This window comes from Lactuca serriola, chromosome 7, assembly GCF_051521515.1.
Source record: "Lactuca serriola cultivar US96UC23 chromosome 7, Lser_US96UC23_V15, whole genome shotgun sequence".
Lineage (NCBI taxonomy): Eukaryota > Viridiplantae > Streptophyta > Magnoliopsida > Asterales > Asteraceae > Lactuca > Lactuca serriola.
In genome coordinates this window covers 36,505,082-36,523,778 of record NC_136414.1, presented here as the reverse complement: position 1 = coordinate 36,523,778, position 18,697 = coordinate 36,505,082, and the positions used below count along the sequence as shown (strand labels likewise).

At 33.3% G+C, this 18,697-nt stretch overlaps 1 protein-coding gene and 1 long non-coding RNA gene across 10 annotated transcripts; both read left to right on the top strand.

Moving 5' to 3' along the window:
* The first annotated feature begins 1,328 nt into the window (after positions 1 to 1,328).
* Positions 1,329 to 7,193, top strand: LOC145064945 (putative leucine-rich repeat receptor-like serine/threonine-protein kinase At3g14840). Of its 3 annotated transcripts, none has more exons than XM_079012307.1 (24): positions 1,329 to 1,615; positions 1,969 to 2,143; positions 2,263 to 2,334; positions 2,462 to 2,530; positions 2,629 to 2,700; positions 2,807 to 2,878; positions 2,968 to 3,039; positions 3,119 to 3,190; positions 3,339 to 3,410; positions 3,508 to 3,579; positions 3,650 to 3,721; positions 3,807 to 3,875; positions 4,001 to 4,066; positions 4,152 to 4,214; positions 4,329 to 4,376; positions 4,476 to 4,519; positions 4,671 to 5,062; positions 5,165 to 5,360; positions 5,441 to 5,587; positions 5,711 to 5,829; positions 5,902 to 6,112; positions 6,182 to 6,419; positions 6,509 to 6,618; positions 6,734 to 6,908. In XM_079012307.1, the coding sequence occupies exons 1-24, from the start codon at positions 1,522 to 1,524 to the stop codon at positions 6,763 to 6,765; spliced, it is 2,649 nt and encodes an 882-aa protein (XP_078868433.1). In that variant the 5' UTR covers positions 1,329 to 1,521; the 3' UTR covers positions 6,766 to 6,908. The 3 variants fall into 3 exon arrangements, with proteins under 3 accessions (XP_078868433.1, XP_078868431.1, XP_078868432.1); XM_079012305.1 differs by having other exon boundaries at positions 1,330 to 1,615; positions 6,509 to 6,659; positions 6,734 to 7,193; XM_079012306.1 differs by lacking the exon at positions 1,329 to 1,615 and having other exon boundaries at positions 2,003 to 2,135; positions 6,509 to 6,659; positions 6,734 to 7,193.
* Positions 7,194 to 7,624: 431 nt separating this feature from the next.
* On the top strand, positions 7,625 to 11,063 carry LOC145062776 (uncharacterized). 7 transcript variants are annotated; one of them, XR_013687722.1, is made up of 6 exons: positions 7,625 to 8,119; positions 8,209 to 8,271; positions 8,686 to 9,208; positions 9,287 to 9,657; positions 9,830 to 9,957; positions 10,769 to 11,063. It is a non-coding gene; the product is annotated as an uncharacterized LOC145062776 (long non-coding RNA). The 7 variants fall into 7 exon arrangements; XR_013687721.1 differs by lacking the exon at positions 8,209 to 8,271; XR_013687720.1 differs by having other exon boundaries at positions 8,209 to 9,208.
* The last annotated feature ends 7,634 nt before the right edge of the window (positions 11,064 to 18,697 follow it).

Genomic DNA, 18,697 nt, shown 5'->3' with positions numbered 1-18,697 from the left:
AACTTTTGTATTTATTATATCAACATACGGTCCAAATCTCAAACCGCTAATCAAACAAAATTCTATTTCACCATATTCAACCACCCTGCCTTGTAACTCGAACTGAAACCTCCTAGCCCTGACTACCTCTACATCACGAACCTCATGCAACATAATCAAATGACAGAGCATCGGGTCACCATTCGGGGTGGGCATACCAATGAGGATCTCAAATGTTGTCCTCGAAATAATTCAAGTCGCCTACTATTTAGTTTTGTAATGTACTTTTTCAACATTGTCTCAAGCGCCCCTCTAAAAGTACATTATGCAGGCCATCCACGCAAACTATGTTGCAAAAGATTAAACTTATATGCCAAAATAACGTTTTTATAACAAATTTATAGAATTTTATAGAAATGGTCCCATATATATTATAAAATTTACATAAATGGTCTATTTTAATAATAATTATAGAAAGAAATTTTCAATGTTTTTTTTAATTACATAAATAATTGGAAATCGATTTTAATATGCATATAATTAACATAAAATGATATCAATATTCAATGGTCCATTTTAGTAGATAATAATCTATTTTAATAGATAACAATTATAGAGAATCGGGAAAAAAAATTCCGCAGAGGGTTTTATCGTTCCGCAGAGGGCTCATCTGTGGATCTGTAAGATTGCCTCTGCGGATCTGTTCTTGACGCAAAACGAAGGGAAAAATCGATTTCTTAATTCTTCGACTACAGTCCTAACACCCTAACAAACATACATTTATATATAACATTTAACCTATCAATTTCCAATTCATATAATCAGTTTCTACTTTCGAGTTTATACAAAGATTAGGAAAGAAATTGAAATATTACTTGATTTCCATATCCATCTGATAAGACATCGGACTGCAGCTGCTTCAGGAATCGAGCTCGGCGAGACATTTTCCGTTCGACGTCCAGGAATCGAGTGTTATGCAAATCGAATCTGTTGTAGTCTCCTTCTGCAGAATTGTGTAAGGTAAAGGGAGGGGGGTATTTTTTTGAATTTACAAATTTACCCCTGTAATCCGCATCACATTCTATTCCACGCAATTCCGTAGATCATTTATTGGATCCGCAGAGGGTATTCTGCGGATCCTTTGGTCATTTTTAAAAATATGTTTTTTCCTTGGTTATTTTCTTCAAACCCATAAACTCTCTCTCTCTCTCTTTTTTTGTTTTAATTTTAAATTTTAACATTCAACGATCAACCCTTTGCAACTTTTCTCATTAACCGTAACATATTATAACCGCCACCGGTCATAATCCGCACGTTTTTTCTCAATAAGTTAAGAAACACCCATCTGAACGATGAATCTATCATCATCAGTAGTTTTCATGTCGACTGCTTACAAGAATTAAAAACGGATTTGCACATTTGACTTATCTTGTCTGCTAATCTTCAAGAACTGCAGCAGATCGATCTCAAATAATTTCACACCCATACCCACATTCATCTCTATCTTCTCCTCTCCCCCACCTACTCCTGACCTCTGCAACAATGGCGGAAAGTAAAGCTTCATTCATACTCTTTCTAACCTTCATCTTCGTCCCCTTCCTACAATTTGCTGAATCCATTGTGCCGCAACAAGAAGGTAACCTAATTTTTCTTAACATTTAGTGAAAACCCCCATTTTTTGGTTTCAGGTTTTCTTAGTTCAGTATCTGTATCAAGCTCTTTCTCCCAAATTGTAAGAACATTATGAGCAGGGTTGTCTTTAAAAGTCAAAACTTACATCTTTTCATGATTAATTTAAAGGTGTATTAATCTATTGGTTATAATTTTGGGAGTAACTGAATCTAATGATGTATATATTAAACCAAATCATTAAAATCCCACTTTATGCGTAGTTTGACTTCCGAGTTTTGACAAAATGATGATTTCCGATCTTTCTTGTACACTCTGGTTGAAAAAAGATGTGATTTTTTGTCTTTTAACTCGATTCAGTGGAAGCTGTTGTAAGCATTCTTGCTGCCATGAATGCAACAAGTTGGAGGTTTAATGGCGACAATTGCAATCTTGACACCATTTCCGAAGTCCCAAAGCTATCTCAAGAAGCTAATGCTAGCATCGGATGCAATTGCAACATTGAAAACGATACAAATTGTCATGTCGTAAGGATGTATAAACTATAAACTCCCTTCTTTCTTTTTTCTATTAACTTTTTTATTTAAAATATCATTTTTGGCTATGATTTTAGTAGAAAGTTATAGAAATTAAATAATTTATTTGTGTATGCAGCACACACAAGTTTTATAGTCTTGACGGCGTACTTTCACCTGAACTAGCAAACCTTCCTTTCCTCCGGTCCTTGTAAGTCCTCTTTTACACGGTTAGAAGAAATGTGAAATCTCTTTTTTACCCTTTAATTTCATAACCTATTTTAGTACAAAAGTTTTCCAGATTAACGAAATTGAAGAATATTCCGTTTTATTTGCAGTGATGTTGCTTACAATTTCTTACAAGGCACGATTCCACCTGAATGGGGTTTAACACAGTTAGAAGAAATGTGAAATCTCCTTTTTACCCTTTAATTTCATAATCTAATTTTATGATAAGTTGATAACTAAAAAGTTTCTAATCTTAAGCTTATTGTTTCATATTCAGTTCACTTCTTGGCAACCGGTTAACCGGAGAAATCCCACCAGAACTTGGCAATATCACCACTCTCACAAGACTGTAAGTTCATTTTATTTTGAGGGCAATTTGGACATTTTACCATAAGGGTCAAATTCTTTTTGTTTATATGTTTTTATATACTCATCCACTTCAAATTCTTGATTAGGGACCTTGAAGCAAACAAACTTTCAGGAACCATTCCACCAGATTTAGGGAGATTAATCAATTTGCAATCTTTGTAAGAATAATTAAGTAATATCTATAAACCTAATTATTGTTCAAAAATAAGTTTATTTAGTAATTTTACTAAAAAATATTAAATTTCAGGATCTTATCCTCAAATCAGTTGACTGGGAGGCTTCCAATCGCGCTTGGTCAACTAGGAAATCTAACAAATTTGTAAAATCTTTGACTTTTCTTTGATTTTGCCATTATTTGAAGGCTAAAATTGAGAATATTTTTTTTCTTTATAATGCAGTAGGATAAATGAAAACAACTTCAGTGGATCGATACCCGATTTTATACAAAATTGGAGACTACTTTCTAGATTGTAAGAAATAGCAACACAGTTTCATTTATTTGTGATATATTATAGGATCCCACTTTAATTTCTTTCTGTTAAATCATTATTCTTTTATTTTACTTTTTTGTTATACCTTCAAACATGTCATAATTCTAATATTTGGATGTTTTTGAAGAGAGATTGTGGCGAGTGGACTCATGGGACCTATTCCTTCAAACATATCTTTTCTCGAGAACCTAAATGACCTGTGAGTTGACTCATCGGACCCACTTGTTCTTCATGATATTTTATATTTTTATCTCAAGAAAGTTATAAGCTCATGGTTAATTTCCATGTTATTGCAGGAGAATTAGTGACATAAGTGGTCCAACTCAGAGATTTCCTCCCCTTGAAAATGCCACGGGATTAATAAGATTGTATGTTGATAACTCTAATATCGATCTTTATAATAACTCATACATAAGCTCACATTTTATATAAATGTAGGATCTTGAGAAATTGCAATCTTTCTGGGGAATTACCCGATTATATTTGGCAAGTGAGAGAACTCGAATTGTTGTAAGTATATTCGAAATGGGTTTTGGTTCTTTTGATTCTTGATGATATACATATTCTTAATGACGCCTTTTAATGAATTTGATAGGGATACAAGTTTTAACAACTTAGTAGGGAGGATATCTAACAACATCCTCGGGAGAAGCATTCGTTTAGTGTAAGTGTGACAATGATAATTTTTTTTTCCGAATTATTGTGATTCTTTTACTATTAATACAATTAATGTGTCGTAAGGGTGACAATAAGTTGTAACAAAACATGTTGATGTGGGTTTTTTGATAGGTTTTTAACAGGTAACATGCTAAGTGGAGACATACCGGATGCATTGTTGGTAAATGGGGCTGCTATGTAAGTTTATTTCGTAAAAAGTTTGTTAATATTAAATGTTTAATTTTTAAGAAATTACGAATTTTATTTAACTAATGTGGTGCAGTGATCTTTCCTACAACAATTTTACATGGCAAGGACCTAATCAACCCACATGTCGACAAAACACGTAAAAACTCCTATTGTAATAAATTTCATTACTTATATATTAGTAATATATTGTGACATCTTGTCGCGTATTTGTGTTTTTAATAAAGTGTTTGTGCATTTCTTGTTATATCAGGAATATATACTTAAACTTGTTTAGAAGCTCTTCAACTGGAAACCCGATGTAAGATTGTTTTCGTTACTTTTACTATCATTTATATTTTTTATTTTGTAGCTACAATCTATAATCTATAAAATAAACTTATGATGATTTTCTCAACAGACAGGATGTCCTTCCATGCAACCAGGATACCAAGTGTCCGACATGTAAGTATCATTTTAAAATGATATTATTTTTTGACAAACGACGACACAGAAGGAAAAAAATAAACGAGGGAAAATTTGTAAAATATTTGGACTTGATGGAAAAGCCTAATTTTCCCAACTTTATGTTGATTCTCATATTGTTTTATGGCAGATGCTTGTTCGGTGCACGTTAATTGTGGTGGGAATGATGTGACTGTTAGAGAAAGTAACGGTCGATCGGTTTTTTACAAAGGAGATGCTGACGTGGATGGTGGTGCAGCAAAATTATATGAAAGTGACAAGAATTGGGGATTTAGTAGTACCGGAGACTTCATGGATGACAATATTTTTCAAAACACTCGATATGTAGATTCTTTGCAGGGGAACACAAGCTTATCAACATTGTACACAACCGCACGTTTCTCGCCACTTACACTCACTTACTTCGGTTATTGTTTGGAAAACGGGGAGTATTTGGTCAATTTGCACTTTGCGGAGATCATATTCACTAATGATAGCACGTATAGAAGTCTTGGTCGTCGGATATTTGATATTTATATTCAGGTGATTCTATCTGTTGTCTGCTGGTGATTCTATCTGTTGTCTGCTATCTGTTATCTGCAATTTGCTATCTGCTATCTGCTATCTGACTTACATGTTATTTAGGGACGGCGTGTTAGAAGGAATTTTAATATTGAAGATGAGGCCGGTGGGGTTGAAATGCCGGTGGTTGTACCGTTCAATGTTAGTGTGACCGATAACATTTTAGAGATACGGTTTTATTGGGCGGGTAAAGGGACGACCCGTTTTCCTACAAGAGGAGTCTATGGACCTCTTGTATCAGCTATAGATGTTAACCCATGTAAGCATGCAAATATATCATTCATCACAAAATTTCCCTCATTTGGTTTTTGAATCTTGATGGAATTTTATGTTTTGTAGACTTTAAAACTTGCTCAATGGGTGGAAAAAAGACGAAAAAGGACGTTTATATTGGTGTTGGGATTGGTGTTCCGTGTCTTGTATTGTTAATCTTGGTCATTTTGTGGTGGAGAAAAAGTTTTAAAGGCCGAAGAACTAATGAAAAAGGTATGTATACGACTTTGTCTTGATTAATCTCTTTAAATATTTGCTTATGAATTTGAGGTTTCATAAGTATGCATACACGAGTCGTGAGTTTATCTGTATTTACTCAAACTTTTTCTTGAATAGATTTTGAAGGAATGGAGTTCAACACCATTTCGTTTTCGTTCAAACAACTAAAATCAGCTACGGACAACTTTAACCCTTCTAACAAAATCGGGGAAGGAGGTTTCGGAGCGGTTTACAAGGTCATAATCGTAAAAAACTCATTTGTGTGATTGTGATTTTTAGGTTTGTAACATTTTGTATTATGGTTGCAGGGTACATTGAGTGATGGCACTGTGATTGCAGTGAAGCAGCTTTCAGCTCAATCAAGGCAAGGAAACCGTGAGTTCTTGAATGAGATTGGTGTGATTTCGTGTTTACAACATCCAAATCTTGTTAAACTCCATGGATGTTGCATTGAAGGAGACCAATTGTTGCTTGTTTATGAGTACTTAGAAAACAACAGCCTCGCAAACGCTTTGTTTGGTGAGTATTCTTATTGTTTCAGTTTGATTTTCCTTATTTCGTATCTCTAACTTCTTGTTGTTAATGTAGATTTGGGTAAAAATCGATTGATGTTGGATTGGGCAACGAGGTTCAAGATATGTATTGGAATTGCTCGAGGTTTAGCTTTTCTTCACGAAGAATCAAGGATCAAAATTGTGCATCGAGACATCAAAGCAACAAACATTTTGCTTGATAAAGATCTGAACCCTAAAATATCAGATTTTGGATTGGCAAGGTTAAATGAGGATGAAAAGACTCACGTTAGCACCAGAGTTGCTGGAACAATGTAATCCTTCAAATACTTGCAAAAATAGTCGACAAATTTGTTTCTTTAATCCGTTTTTTTGTGCTAACCAGATCTTGATCAATTTGCAGAGGATACATGGCTCCTGAGTATGCACTCTGGGGTTACTTGAGCGATAAAGCAGATGTTTACAGCTTCGGAGTTCTAGCGTTAGAAATCGTCAGCGGCAAGAACAACAACAGTTACGTTCCAACAAACGATTGCATTTGTCTTCTAGATTGGGTACTTTCAAAAAATTGAATTGAGTTAACTGAAATTTGTCTCTACATCTGATTACTCTTGAATCGATTATGCAGGCTTGTCGATTGGAAACGAGCAAACACTATGAAGAGCTTTTTGACGAGAGATTGGAGTCGAGGATTAACAGAGAAGAAGCGGAAACCATGGTGAAAGTTGCGCTTTTGTGCACGAACGGTTCTCCGTCGATGAGGCCGACGATGACGGAGGTTGTAAGTATGCTCGACGGGAAAACTTGTGTGCCGGAGATAATTCCGGAGTCAAACGGTTACTCCGAAGATCTGAGATTCAAAGCGATGAGAGACTTTCGGCGTGAGAGGCAAGGTCAACATAGTTACAACAGTGGTCAAACTCAGAATTCTAACACCTTCCAAACAGATACAAACGATTCTTTCACACAATCATGATAACTGTGTTGGTGAACAAGAATTCTGTTGGAAATTCAAAACAATTGTAAAATTACTTTAATTGTGAAAATCACAACATTATATGAATGTATATAAAAAAAACCACACCTTACATCTTTGTGTTTATTGGGCGACAACACCGATTAATATCCATTATTGTTTATCCAAAAGATCCCTCATGAAAAGATGAGATGTGATACATTAACATTATAGACTTCGATGAATGATAGAAAAACAAAGTTTGTATTTCCCCACGGTTTCTCGAATTTAAAAGCACCCAAAACCAATTTAAATTAACTATCTTTTACCAAGTAAAAATTAAACTAAAGATTATTAGTTTAGATTTGTTAGCCTAAGTAATTTGGTTTTGGGTTTATGTGGGGGCTTTTGTTTAGCCTTTTAGTTAGGCCACATAAACAGGACTTCTTTCCTATTGGACCACTCCTAATTATTTATTTATTTATTTATTTATTTTGTTTCCTTTACACGTGCTCTTCACTGTTTTTTTTTTCTTTTGATACGTGTCCTCCACCGCCACAGATATACACCGAGTAAATATGTCGATATCCAGCGCCAATGCCACTTTGTATACAAACCACCGCTTTGTCTTCCAATAAGATCCGACTCTACAATCTACCGTCATTACCGAGTACTGTCACGGGTTCGATCGGTAAAGCAAAAGCTAGAGAACGTCGTTGTCATCGCACTGACTTCAGCACCTCGAAACGATGCGGGTGCATCGAGGATAAAATCCGATGCACGCTTTGCTACGATAATCAATCGCTTGCTCCTTTCATCGCTTGCTTTCATAAACATCGTTTAATTGCACATGAAATGACTGTTTGACTGCTTTTTTTGTTCAGGATATTCGAGAATCTCTGGCTACCATGAAGGAAATTGGGGTCATTCTAGAGAAACAACACAAAACCCAAATGGCACATCGATTTTATTTCTAGGGTTTTCAGTTCTGAATTTCAAGTTGTCCCTCCACACCAATCACATACACTCAAGGTACGAGTCTGTTGACGCAGATTGAAGGTAATACCATTGATTTCTCTGTTTTTCCTTTTCTTCCTTTCCAATCATCATCTCCAAATATTTTCCTTTTGAAAACCATGGAATTTCAGATTGTGTTTGTTGAAGATGATATGCTTCGGCTGGCGTGTCAACTCCCACAAACCCACAGTTGGGTAATATATGATATACTTCAGTCGACTCCCACAATTATGTCAGTTTAATGGAACTTTAACCAAAAGAAAAACATTATTTTCAAAACAAAAAAAAAATACAACAAAAAAGTATTTGGTAAAAAAGAAACATTACCTCTAATATTTAAGTTGTATATGTGGGTGTCTCTTATTCAATTATTGCAGCAGAACAAATGACTTTTATAGGAGCCACCTGATTAGAAAATAAAACAATAACTTTACCATTGTAAGTAATTATATATATGATTTGGAAGAAGAAAAGCAAAGATGATTTTCCTATGGTTGCAAGCATGTCTCTTGGTGACTATGTATGGATAGCCTTGAAAATATTTGGATATATTTTTTTATTGATGTTGGTTCAGTTTCTCAATGCATATTTCCGGTTTTTATGTACAGCTACAAGCATTTTGAATTTGGTTAAGACAAGCAGACAATGCTCATTCCCATCACAGTCGCCCACTAAAAACCCTAAACTCTCCCCTCCAATCATACGCCTTCTCTATGTGCATACATGTCATTGCATCTTGAAGCAGATCTGCAATGGGAGATTACCATGAGATGATTTTGGGTTTTCTTCACGTTTTCTTCTCAAACACATTTTTTTCTAATACCTGCATCTTTTGTGTGGTTTACATTAAATTTTGTATTTACAGAAATGACCGGTTCACATCTGGACATTGGTGAACATATACAACATCTCCTAATCGAACCCTTAGGTTTGTTTGAATGACTTTGTTCATTCTGATCTTTGGTTCATCACAGGTTTCATCAGCAAGGGCAATGCAGATTGTATCTTTCTTTTTCTCCCCCTGTAAAACATAAGAAAAAGATAAATTAAACATCTCTACATACAATTCAGCTGAAGTTACTATTTCCAAGTCACACTTCTCATTCACAAAATTTCTTATTTTATTAACCGGTATGTGGGCCTCATTTACACACTATTTTTAATTTGATTTATTGTATTTGTTTCATAATGTTTTGTTGATTGTAACAGTTTAATCATTTACAAGAATGTTATCTCCAAAAGCAGAGACATTGGGAAAAACAAGCACATAAGTAGGAAGAAAGGGAAGGTCGAAATGTGAAAGGAGAAGGTTATCATGATGGACTTAAGGACTTTCACTCCGTGCTTTCTGCATTTACAAGATACATATATTCATAAATTAGTGATTACTTTTATGTTCTTGATTTAAAATTATTGGTTCAATTATTTAAAATAAGAACTAACTTTTAACATACATACATATGTTTTTTTTTATTGGAATTTAAATTAAGCCTTTTGCACTTATAGGGGCAAATTTGGAAACAGTAAATCCATTGATATCCCAATTCACCAATGAACCTATTGCCGGTTTCCATGATAAGGTTAGTTGATTTGTTATCTTTTTAAAATGATATTATATTGTTTATATAATATCTGATTTATTCAATGTAATAGCAATAGATGGAAGCATCATCGGATCTGGTCATTTACTTTGGTAAGGTATTGTGGGCTCTTTTTTAAAATTTTTAATTATTATAGTTAAATATTATGTAGAGTCCAAGGATGGAATCACCCATTCCAGTCACTGTGAAGCTGTCCAGTCAACGAAAATGGAATGATTCTACCTCCCCCATTTACGATGGCCCACCACCTAAAAAGACATTAAACCAAGTCCATACCCGGTAAGTTTACAAAACCAGTAATTCTTGTATTATAGCATCCTATTTTTCTTTCTTTAAATTACAACAGCACCTTTATATGTTAAAAAAGTTAGTCTTTGCTCTTTGAAAAATTGAACTACCATACTCTTGAATATTTTTTATCATATGTTTCATTGTTATTTTAAGAAATTAAAGAAGTCATAGTAAGTTGTTATTGGCATATCATTGGACTAATCATTACTACTATTTTAAAATGATGACTCTATCTGTTTATAATTGTATTGGACCATTGTAGTTTTTCCTGTTATTTTTTTTAATAATGCATTGAACTTTGACAAGTATACTTGATTAGTTAATTATAACATTGTATTCTCAAATTTTGTATTTAGACATTGTATTTTGAAAAATCTACTATTGAAAGTATGATGTTAAGATTGGACAGTTGCCATCTTCTCAAAAATGCTAATACTTATAAACTTTCGTTTTTCTATCGCTGGAAATACGGAGGAGAAACTTGAAGAATTGACTACTGAATACAGTAATATTAAAAATGAAATTGGTTGTATCGGGCCTGAACTTAATAAGGCGTGAACAGTTTACTTTGTCCATAATATGCATATGTTGTTGCCAAACCCGATGGAAAAGAGGAAAGTAATTCACCATATTCACAACTTTGATTGATGGATTTGATACTAATTTAAATTTGTTAAATTTAGTAGGTTACGTATCATGTCTTGCTTTTTTTTTTTTTTAAATATATACCAGCTGACATGTTTTGTCTTTCTTTATGTTGTTTACTGTCTTCCTTGATTTTCTGTTCACTTGACGGAAGGACTTTACAGCTGAAGAGGTCTTCTCATCCTACATGTAGCATTCCTGGTTCAGTCAACTGCTTAGCAACTTTGTAGTGGAGAATTTGGACATGTTCATCTTTCGCTTCCAAATTGTATCAGGCCTTAAGAACAGGCACACCAAAGTAGATTGTTGTTTGCTGTGTTTTTCATATTTAATCCTTTTCAATATAACTCAATAAAATCTTCATGTTTTTTCTAATTCTTTGGTGTATCCAACCCCGCAAAGCGGGGATTTTCCCTAGTTCTTAAATAAATTTCCTATTTATAGTCTTATGTATCTTTTCTTCGTAATTCACACTGTTCTTTTAATAATGAAACTTTAGCCGTTTTCTTTTTAGATTTTTATTAGTGCACATGGAGTATATATATATATATATATATATATATATATATATATATATATATATATATATATATATATATATATATATATATATATAAGTTCAGGTTCATTTGAAATCATTTTAATTTTGTGAGACCGTAAGACAAAATCTAAAAATAATTTTAAAATTCAAAATAAATGGAAAAATCTAAAAATTCTTTTTTTAAATATTATTTTCGGAACTTGATTAACTAAAAAAAATTAAAAAAAATCTCGTTTTTTTTAATTTGAAAAATACGTGAAATATTCTAATAGAATATTACACTGACATATTCTAAAAAATAATTTTAAAATGCAAACTAAATGGAAAAATCTAAAAATTCTTTTTTTTTTATAAATATTATTTTCGGAACTTTAATTAACTAAAAATAATAAAAATAATAAAAATAATAAAAAAAATTCCATTTTTTTTTGAAAAATACATGAAATATTCTAATAGAATATTACACTGTACATATTCTAAAAAATAATTATAAAATGCAAAATAAATAGAAAAATCCAAAAATTCTTTTTTTAAATATTATTTTTGGAACTTGAATTAACTAAAAAAAATAAAAAAAAATAAAAAAAATGCGTCTCACGGTCTTACAAAATTAGGCCTTCTCACATGAACCTAACCCTATATATATATATATATATATATATATATATATATATATATATATATATATATATATATATATATATATATATATATATATATATATATATATATATATATATATATAGAGAGAGAGAGAGAGAGAGAGAGAGAGAGTTAGGTTCATATATAAACTCTAATTATTGTGTAAATATGTGACTCACTCTTGACCAATCAACATTCAAGGATAATTTCGAAATTTTACATATATTTATTTTATAACCCAAAATAAAATCCAAAATTATGGATATTCCCTTAAGTAGGGGATCCGTTATTTTTTTTTCCCAGAAATCGCTCATTCGCCATATTTAACTGGATGCCAGGAAGAAAGAAACCAGAAGGAAGAATCACCCCTTGAATACTAATGGTGTTTATAGGTGTGTGTCGATTGGCCCCCTGCCTCTGCTCCTCCATCCCTAATGATCATAACGATCAGATCATTCGTTGACCGTGTGCACCTCCCCCTGAATATTAATGGTCCAATTTTGGTATTGAAACAACCCTTACATGCACGTTTTTTAGGGTTATGATCACTTTTTTTTTATCAAAACATGCTTCAGGTAATATATTTCTTGATAATTATCCGACATCTTTTTTAATAATTTTGGATGTTGTTGATTTGATCAGTTGTGATTTCATCTAGTAATATATATCTTATTTCCTTCTTGATTTCTCGATTTCCCTGAATATTAATGGTCCAATTTTGGTATTGAAACAACCCTTACATGCACGTTTTTTAGGGTTATGATCACTTTTTTTTTATCAAAACATGCTTCAGGTAATATATTTCTTGATAATTATCCGACATCTTTTTTAATAATTTTGGATGTTGTTGATTTGATCAGTTGTGATTTCATCTAGTAATATATATCTTATTTCCTTCTTGATTTCTCGATTTCATTATGATGAATGTGGTTGAATATGGATTTCTCATTTTTTTATGATGGATCTCAGTTTCTATCTAAAGTTTTGTTTCTTTTTGGTTTCCTTTTGAGCCTTTGTCTTCTGGATTTAAGGCTTAGTTCCAACATTGAAGTTATTTTTTTGGATGAAATTGCAAATACAATGTTTTCAATTGTATGGTGGATCTTTGGGGTCTACTGGGTTGCATCAGTTGGGCAAAGCATTAGTATATGAGTCGTTTAAGCTTTATCAGTTGGGTTGACATGCTTTTTCTTGTTGTTATATTTGTTAACTGCATATGTTTCTCAACAGACTGATACTTAATTTAGGGATTAATTACACGATATCTAGAATGCAGGATTTGTGTAGTATTCTTGTTATTTGATGTTGTTTTGTTGTTTTCACTGGAATGAGTCATTAGTATACCTGTTTCTTATTACCTTCCATGTATAGTTGTTGTCATGTATGTGGTTGCTTATCAGAGAAGTTCTTATATTTTAACTTGATGTATATTTAGTGAAATTTGGTATTTTATATTCTTTTGAGCTTATATTCTTTCACTTTGATAGGGGATTCAGATTCATTCAATGAGATGCTAATCGTTAGGGAGTTTGGCTTCTTTTATTAGTTAAATAACTTCTTCATATGTCCATTTCCATCATCAATCTGTCACTACCACCGGTTTATCAATAGCATATTCTTTAAGAATACACAAAGCCCTTTTGAAAACTGATTCTTGAAGAATGGAAATCATAAGAACGAAACAAGGGAACTGACTGTTGAATGGAGCTGCAAATTGATCATGTGTACATCAAGAATTTTTTATGTATTTGTAATTTTTATCATTATTTTATTTTTCATGTATTATTCTTGAATAATGTATTTTATTCTTTCAATAATTTTTATTTATGCTTCAAGAATGCGCATTATGCATTCTTGGTTCATGTATTATTCTTCAAGAATGTGAGTTATGTATTTGTAGTTCATGTAATATTTTTCAAGAATATCAGTTATATATTTAATGTAGTTATTTGAATTATTCTTTTATTCTCATAGAATACATTTTTTTTAAATGCCTGATTATTGTCTTGGAAACGTATGATTCTTATAGTCAAAATATAATATGATGTGTATTGAATTTTATTTTATTGATTAATATAAATTAGTTGCCTAAAATATACGTAATTTTTATTTTTCTCTTTTAATAAAATTTCTTATATGGGGTGTATCCTTTAAGATTGACGATTCTAAAAAAATATTGTCCTTAAAATTATATTCTTTAAGAATGAAAGACAATATATGCTCATCGTAATGTCATACGAACCTGTATTTAAAAAAAATGATGTGACTGTCTATGTTTAATTTTGTAAAATAAGATAAATATGTATTTAATAAAAACTCCATTAAATTATGCAATAAATAAGTAATCTTCCATTTTTAAATATAGCTTAATAGACTAAAATACCCTTATAACTAAATAAATGTAGTTATATAGTGGATGCTATCCCATGTTAATCATATGTACCATCAAATCACACCCATTAAATTTTCTTAATCCAATGGATAAGAAGCGGTTATACATTCACACAATATTTGTAGTTCATATTTAATCCTATATATATATATATATATATATATATATATATATATATATATATATATATATATATAAGGCTATGTTATTGTATTCTAACTATCTATTGTGTAGATGTAGGGTTGATTGTGGACCAATCATTTGAAGTTATTTTAAAAAAGTGATAAATAAATACAATATATACACATAATGACCTTCATCATAAAGCTGCCCCTGACCTTCAGCATAAAACTGGTCCGCCCATTTAGCTTTCAGCATAAATCTGGTCTGCCCGAGTCTATTGGCCTTTAAAACTAAGTCAACTTCCCTCCACTCCCCATATAATTTATCAGCACACATATATAACAGACATATAGACAAACAATCTAACACAATAGACAACTAACTAGACATGTCTAATTGCCTAATAGCATACTACAATGCGACTAAATCCTAATATACAAAGGATACATATCGAAACATACAGTATAGTGAGAAAACTCACTTGGACAATTGCTCGACGATTAACTGCTATCTGGGTGATCCAAACTTGTGCAACGTGCTTAACAAATATTAATCTATAATAATATAACTTATTAGCCTCTATGCCAATCTATTAATAAAAGCTACATTTTTCACTAATCCTAATGAATACTTCAAGTTCTAGCTGATAAGGAATAACCAAGTAAGATCATACTGGATGTAGGATTCCTTAGGTATACAATATAATATATTGTATGGAAATCCACTTTAAACACCTCATTAAATCTAGCCTAGACATCATTTGCGTAAGTTGATCAATCATTATTATGACTGGAATCACTAATAAATCTTATTTGTAGATTCATAATACCAGCTACGAATATAAATATAAGTTATACTTAACGCATAGTAAGTGAAGCTTAACTTATAGAAATTTCTAGAGAAAAGCGGGAAAGTTGTTGTAACGCCCAAAATCTTAAGGAGAAATGGTTGAGAATAAGCCTAATTCGAGTTGAATACAACGAGTTGGAGGAACCAACTCAGCGTGTTTAGGATGGAAGAATCGCAAGGATTAAATGAACCAACTCGACGTGTTGGTGGCTGGGAAGGAAACCCTAATTTTTAGGGTGTTGCACCTTATTTAAAGTCCTTAAGTTCCTTTGGTTGTGTAACGCCCGTGTTTCTAGGCTAAGCATTCGTATAATGGTGTAATAGCTAGGGTCAACATTTATAACCTACTTTGAAGTAATAAAGAGGAATTATTTGAATATTATGTGATTTTATGTGCCTTATACTTAATTATAAGATATAATAAGTTAAGAATAAAAATAAGCATAAAAAAATAATAGATAGGTCTAATATCTATGAATATAGTTTTAGTGGTCGGGACAAGGATTCCGGAGATATAAAGAACACTGAAATCCGAGTCTTAACGAAGAAGTTATGACCTGTCGAAGTTTCGCGACAAAACCGGCATGACACCAGGAATCATAAAAAGTGAGTTTATGATAGAATACTTTTTAGCCCTAGGGTTCTAAATGAAAGTTGTAGAGTACGTCTCCACGTTCGCGTGGATATAAAGAACATCAAAAACGGAGCTCGTATGCAAAAGTTATGGCCTTCCGAAGATGTAGTTAACTGAGAGCATGGCAAGTCTACGAAGTGATAAGTCAAAAGCTCACGATGTGAGCAAGGATATCTCACGTCGTGAGGAGTCAAAGGGACACCATCCGAAGTGTTGGGTTGAAGATTCGTTTGAAGATTGCGTCAATGGGCTCGGCTGTTAGTCCATTTATTTTGTACTCCGGTTTTGGGCTTGTCCATACCGTGAGCTTGCTAGGTTTATTATATAAGTATATGCTTGCATGCATATTAGGTTAATGATTGATCGATCTAGAGAATAACGATTACGATAGTATTGCAGATTTCTTTTATCGTTCTTGTAAACCTCCAACCCTCTACAGTTGATGTTCTTGATCGAGCTCTTCTGAGGGTTATTTTATAATCATTCGACACGTTTGATTCATTCTTGACTTGTTCTTTATTTTCGTGTTCTTGCTGTTTAATCATTAATTACCTGTTTGAGATCTAATCGATCTTCAAGATTAAGTTTTAATCTCATCAATTGGTATCAGAGCAGGAGGTTGTGTAATCGATACACTTCTTTTCTGTGAAAAGGTTTCAATTAGGGTTTTTCCGCAATTACTGATATTTATTGAGCCGTCATCTCATTATTGACGTATCTTGATATTTATTGTTTTGCCCTAATCTGATTTATTACAAGTCTGATATTTGAACAGGTTTTTCGATCATAATGGACGAGTCGCAATCAAATCCCATCAATATTTCCAACAACATTGGTTCAACCACGAAGATTCCAATCCTATATACCCATGATTATGAAGTCTGGGCGCATCACTTCGAAGACTACGTTATAGGATCTGAGGATAATGGATACCTCATATGGGAAGCAATCATTAATGGACCTTTTTCTCATTCTGCAACGTCAAGGATTATTAAAACTCAAAAGGAGTATAATGATCTGCTGAAGGATGTCAAAGATATTGCACAAGATGAAAAGGATAAATTCCAGTGTAATATCAAGGCGTTAAGATTGATAAGATTCGCCCTTCAGTCCGACACCTTCAGGTTGGTCAGCTCATGCACGACGGCAAAGGAAGTTTGGGATAGACTTCGCGAACTGTACTCTACAGACGAGGATCTTGAACATTCTATCCAAACCTTGCTCTTATCTGAGTTTGGAGAATTCAGGCAAGGAGCCGAAGAAACTGTGACCCAGACTTTCGATCGCTTCAATCATCTTCTCAGCAGGATGATCAAACATGACATCGAAAGGAAGCTTATCGAGCAGAAGGTTACGTTCTTAAATGGTCTAAGGTCAGAATGGAGAGCAGTGGTGTCAACAATTAAAGCCCATGAGCAGTTTAAATCATACTCTTTGGCGAAAAGATCCATCGCATGATTTTGCCCTTCCTTGAGTTTAAGGAGGATGAAATCGATGCTGAAGCTTATAATTGTGAGAGTGTGATATCATCTGATGACATTAATCCAACCTACATGTATGGACTGGACAAAATAGAATCTTTCATTAAATGCAAGGACCACAAGGACATGCTTAAAAACCTTTTGGATGAAAATGATAGACTTAAACTGAGAACCGAAACCATACAAAAATTTGACTCTTTAAACGCCAACTTGAGCTTAGAAAACAAAATTGATGTTGAAAATGCATCTGAGCTTAATGAGGACGACAACATGAGTGAAATTTCTGTAGAGGACACGGTTGACTGCTCAGAATTTGTAAAAAGCGAACCTGAAAACCACAAGAATCTAATTTCTGAAAATTCAGTGGAGTTCGCTCGATTGTCCCAACAAAAGTCCCCGATCTTAGCAGAGAAAGCGGTTGTATATCAAAAGGTCAGGACCACTCCAAATCAAGTGTACAAGGTCACTGGAGTAACCGAACATCAGACCGCTGAACTCACAGCTATTGTAAACGAAGACAATGCTGATGGCTGCGATGAGTTCTTCTGGTCAGCTCCAATCGATAATGCAGATGAAACGGTGGGCTTGTCAGAAAGGACTTCATGGATTAGTAAAGGTAGATACATACCAGAACCTCTGAACAAGCCAGATAATTTCGATGTGCCAAGTACTAGTGGTACGAAAGACATTCCTCAAGAGAATGGAAGTTCGGAAAAAGAAGACATTCCTTCTAGTTCTTCAGTTCAAAGTGAAACTCCCACAGTTCAAAGTGAACCAGCTAAGGAGAAACCGAAAATGAAAGCCAATATCCATCATCAACCGAAGCAGATGAGGAATCAGAAACGTGAAAGGAACCAGAGATACAGGAAGAATCTCTCTGAAAGGAAACAATTCTGGCAATCCCAGAATGCATATTTCTCTCATCAAGACAAGAATCTAAAAGTTGAGAATAATCCTGTTAAAAAACACGAGAGCCACAACAACCGAAAGCCAAGGTTCGGTTCAGAAGAGAATACCAACCGAAAGCAAAGGTTCGGTTCTGAGAATGACTCCAACCGAAAGCATAGGTTCGGTTCAGAGAACTGCTCCAACCGAAAGCAAAGGTTTGGTTCTAAAGTCAAAAGAGATCAAAACTCTAAGGTCAGTCCCACCAATGATCAAAAGCAAAAGGGTCACCTAGAGTCTCCAGCCAAGAAGTCATATCAATCTAAGCCTACTCCTTCTCATTCATCTAATTCTTCTAATTCTTCCAATTCATCTCCATCTTGCTCTAAAGCTCATTCTGTTCGTTCTCAAAAATCTCATTCGTCAGCTGAACAAAAAGGCAAACAGAAGGTTAATGCATCCAAACCAGAGTCTAAACCAAACGCACCTAATCCTAATAAAATAAAAGTTTTTACCATCAAAAAGAAAGATGAAAC

What these genes read in the sequence shown, in the direction of transcription:
- LOC145064945 (XM_079012305.1), top strand. Translation starts at nt 1,522, where the DNA reads ATGGCGGAAAGTAAAGCTTCATTCATACTCTTTCTAACCTTCATCTTC. An exon ending in CTCGAGAACCTAAATGACCT is followed by an intron (nt 3,411 to 3,507) that starts GTGAGTTGACTC and finishes ATGTTATTGCAG; the next exon opens with GAGAATTAGTGACATAAGTG. An exon ending in TATTTGATATTTATATTCAG is followed by an intron (nt 5,063 to 5,164) that starts GTGATTCTATCT and finishes CATGTTATTTAG; the next exon opens with GGACGGCGTGTTAGAAGGAA.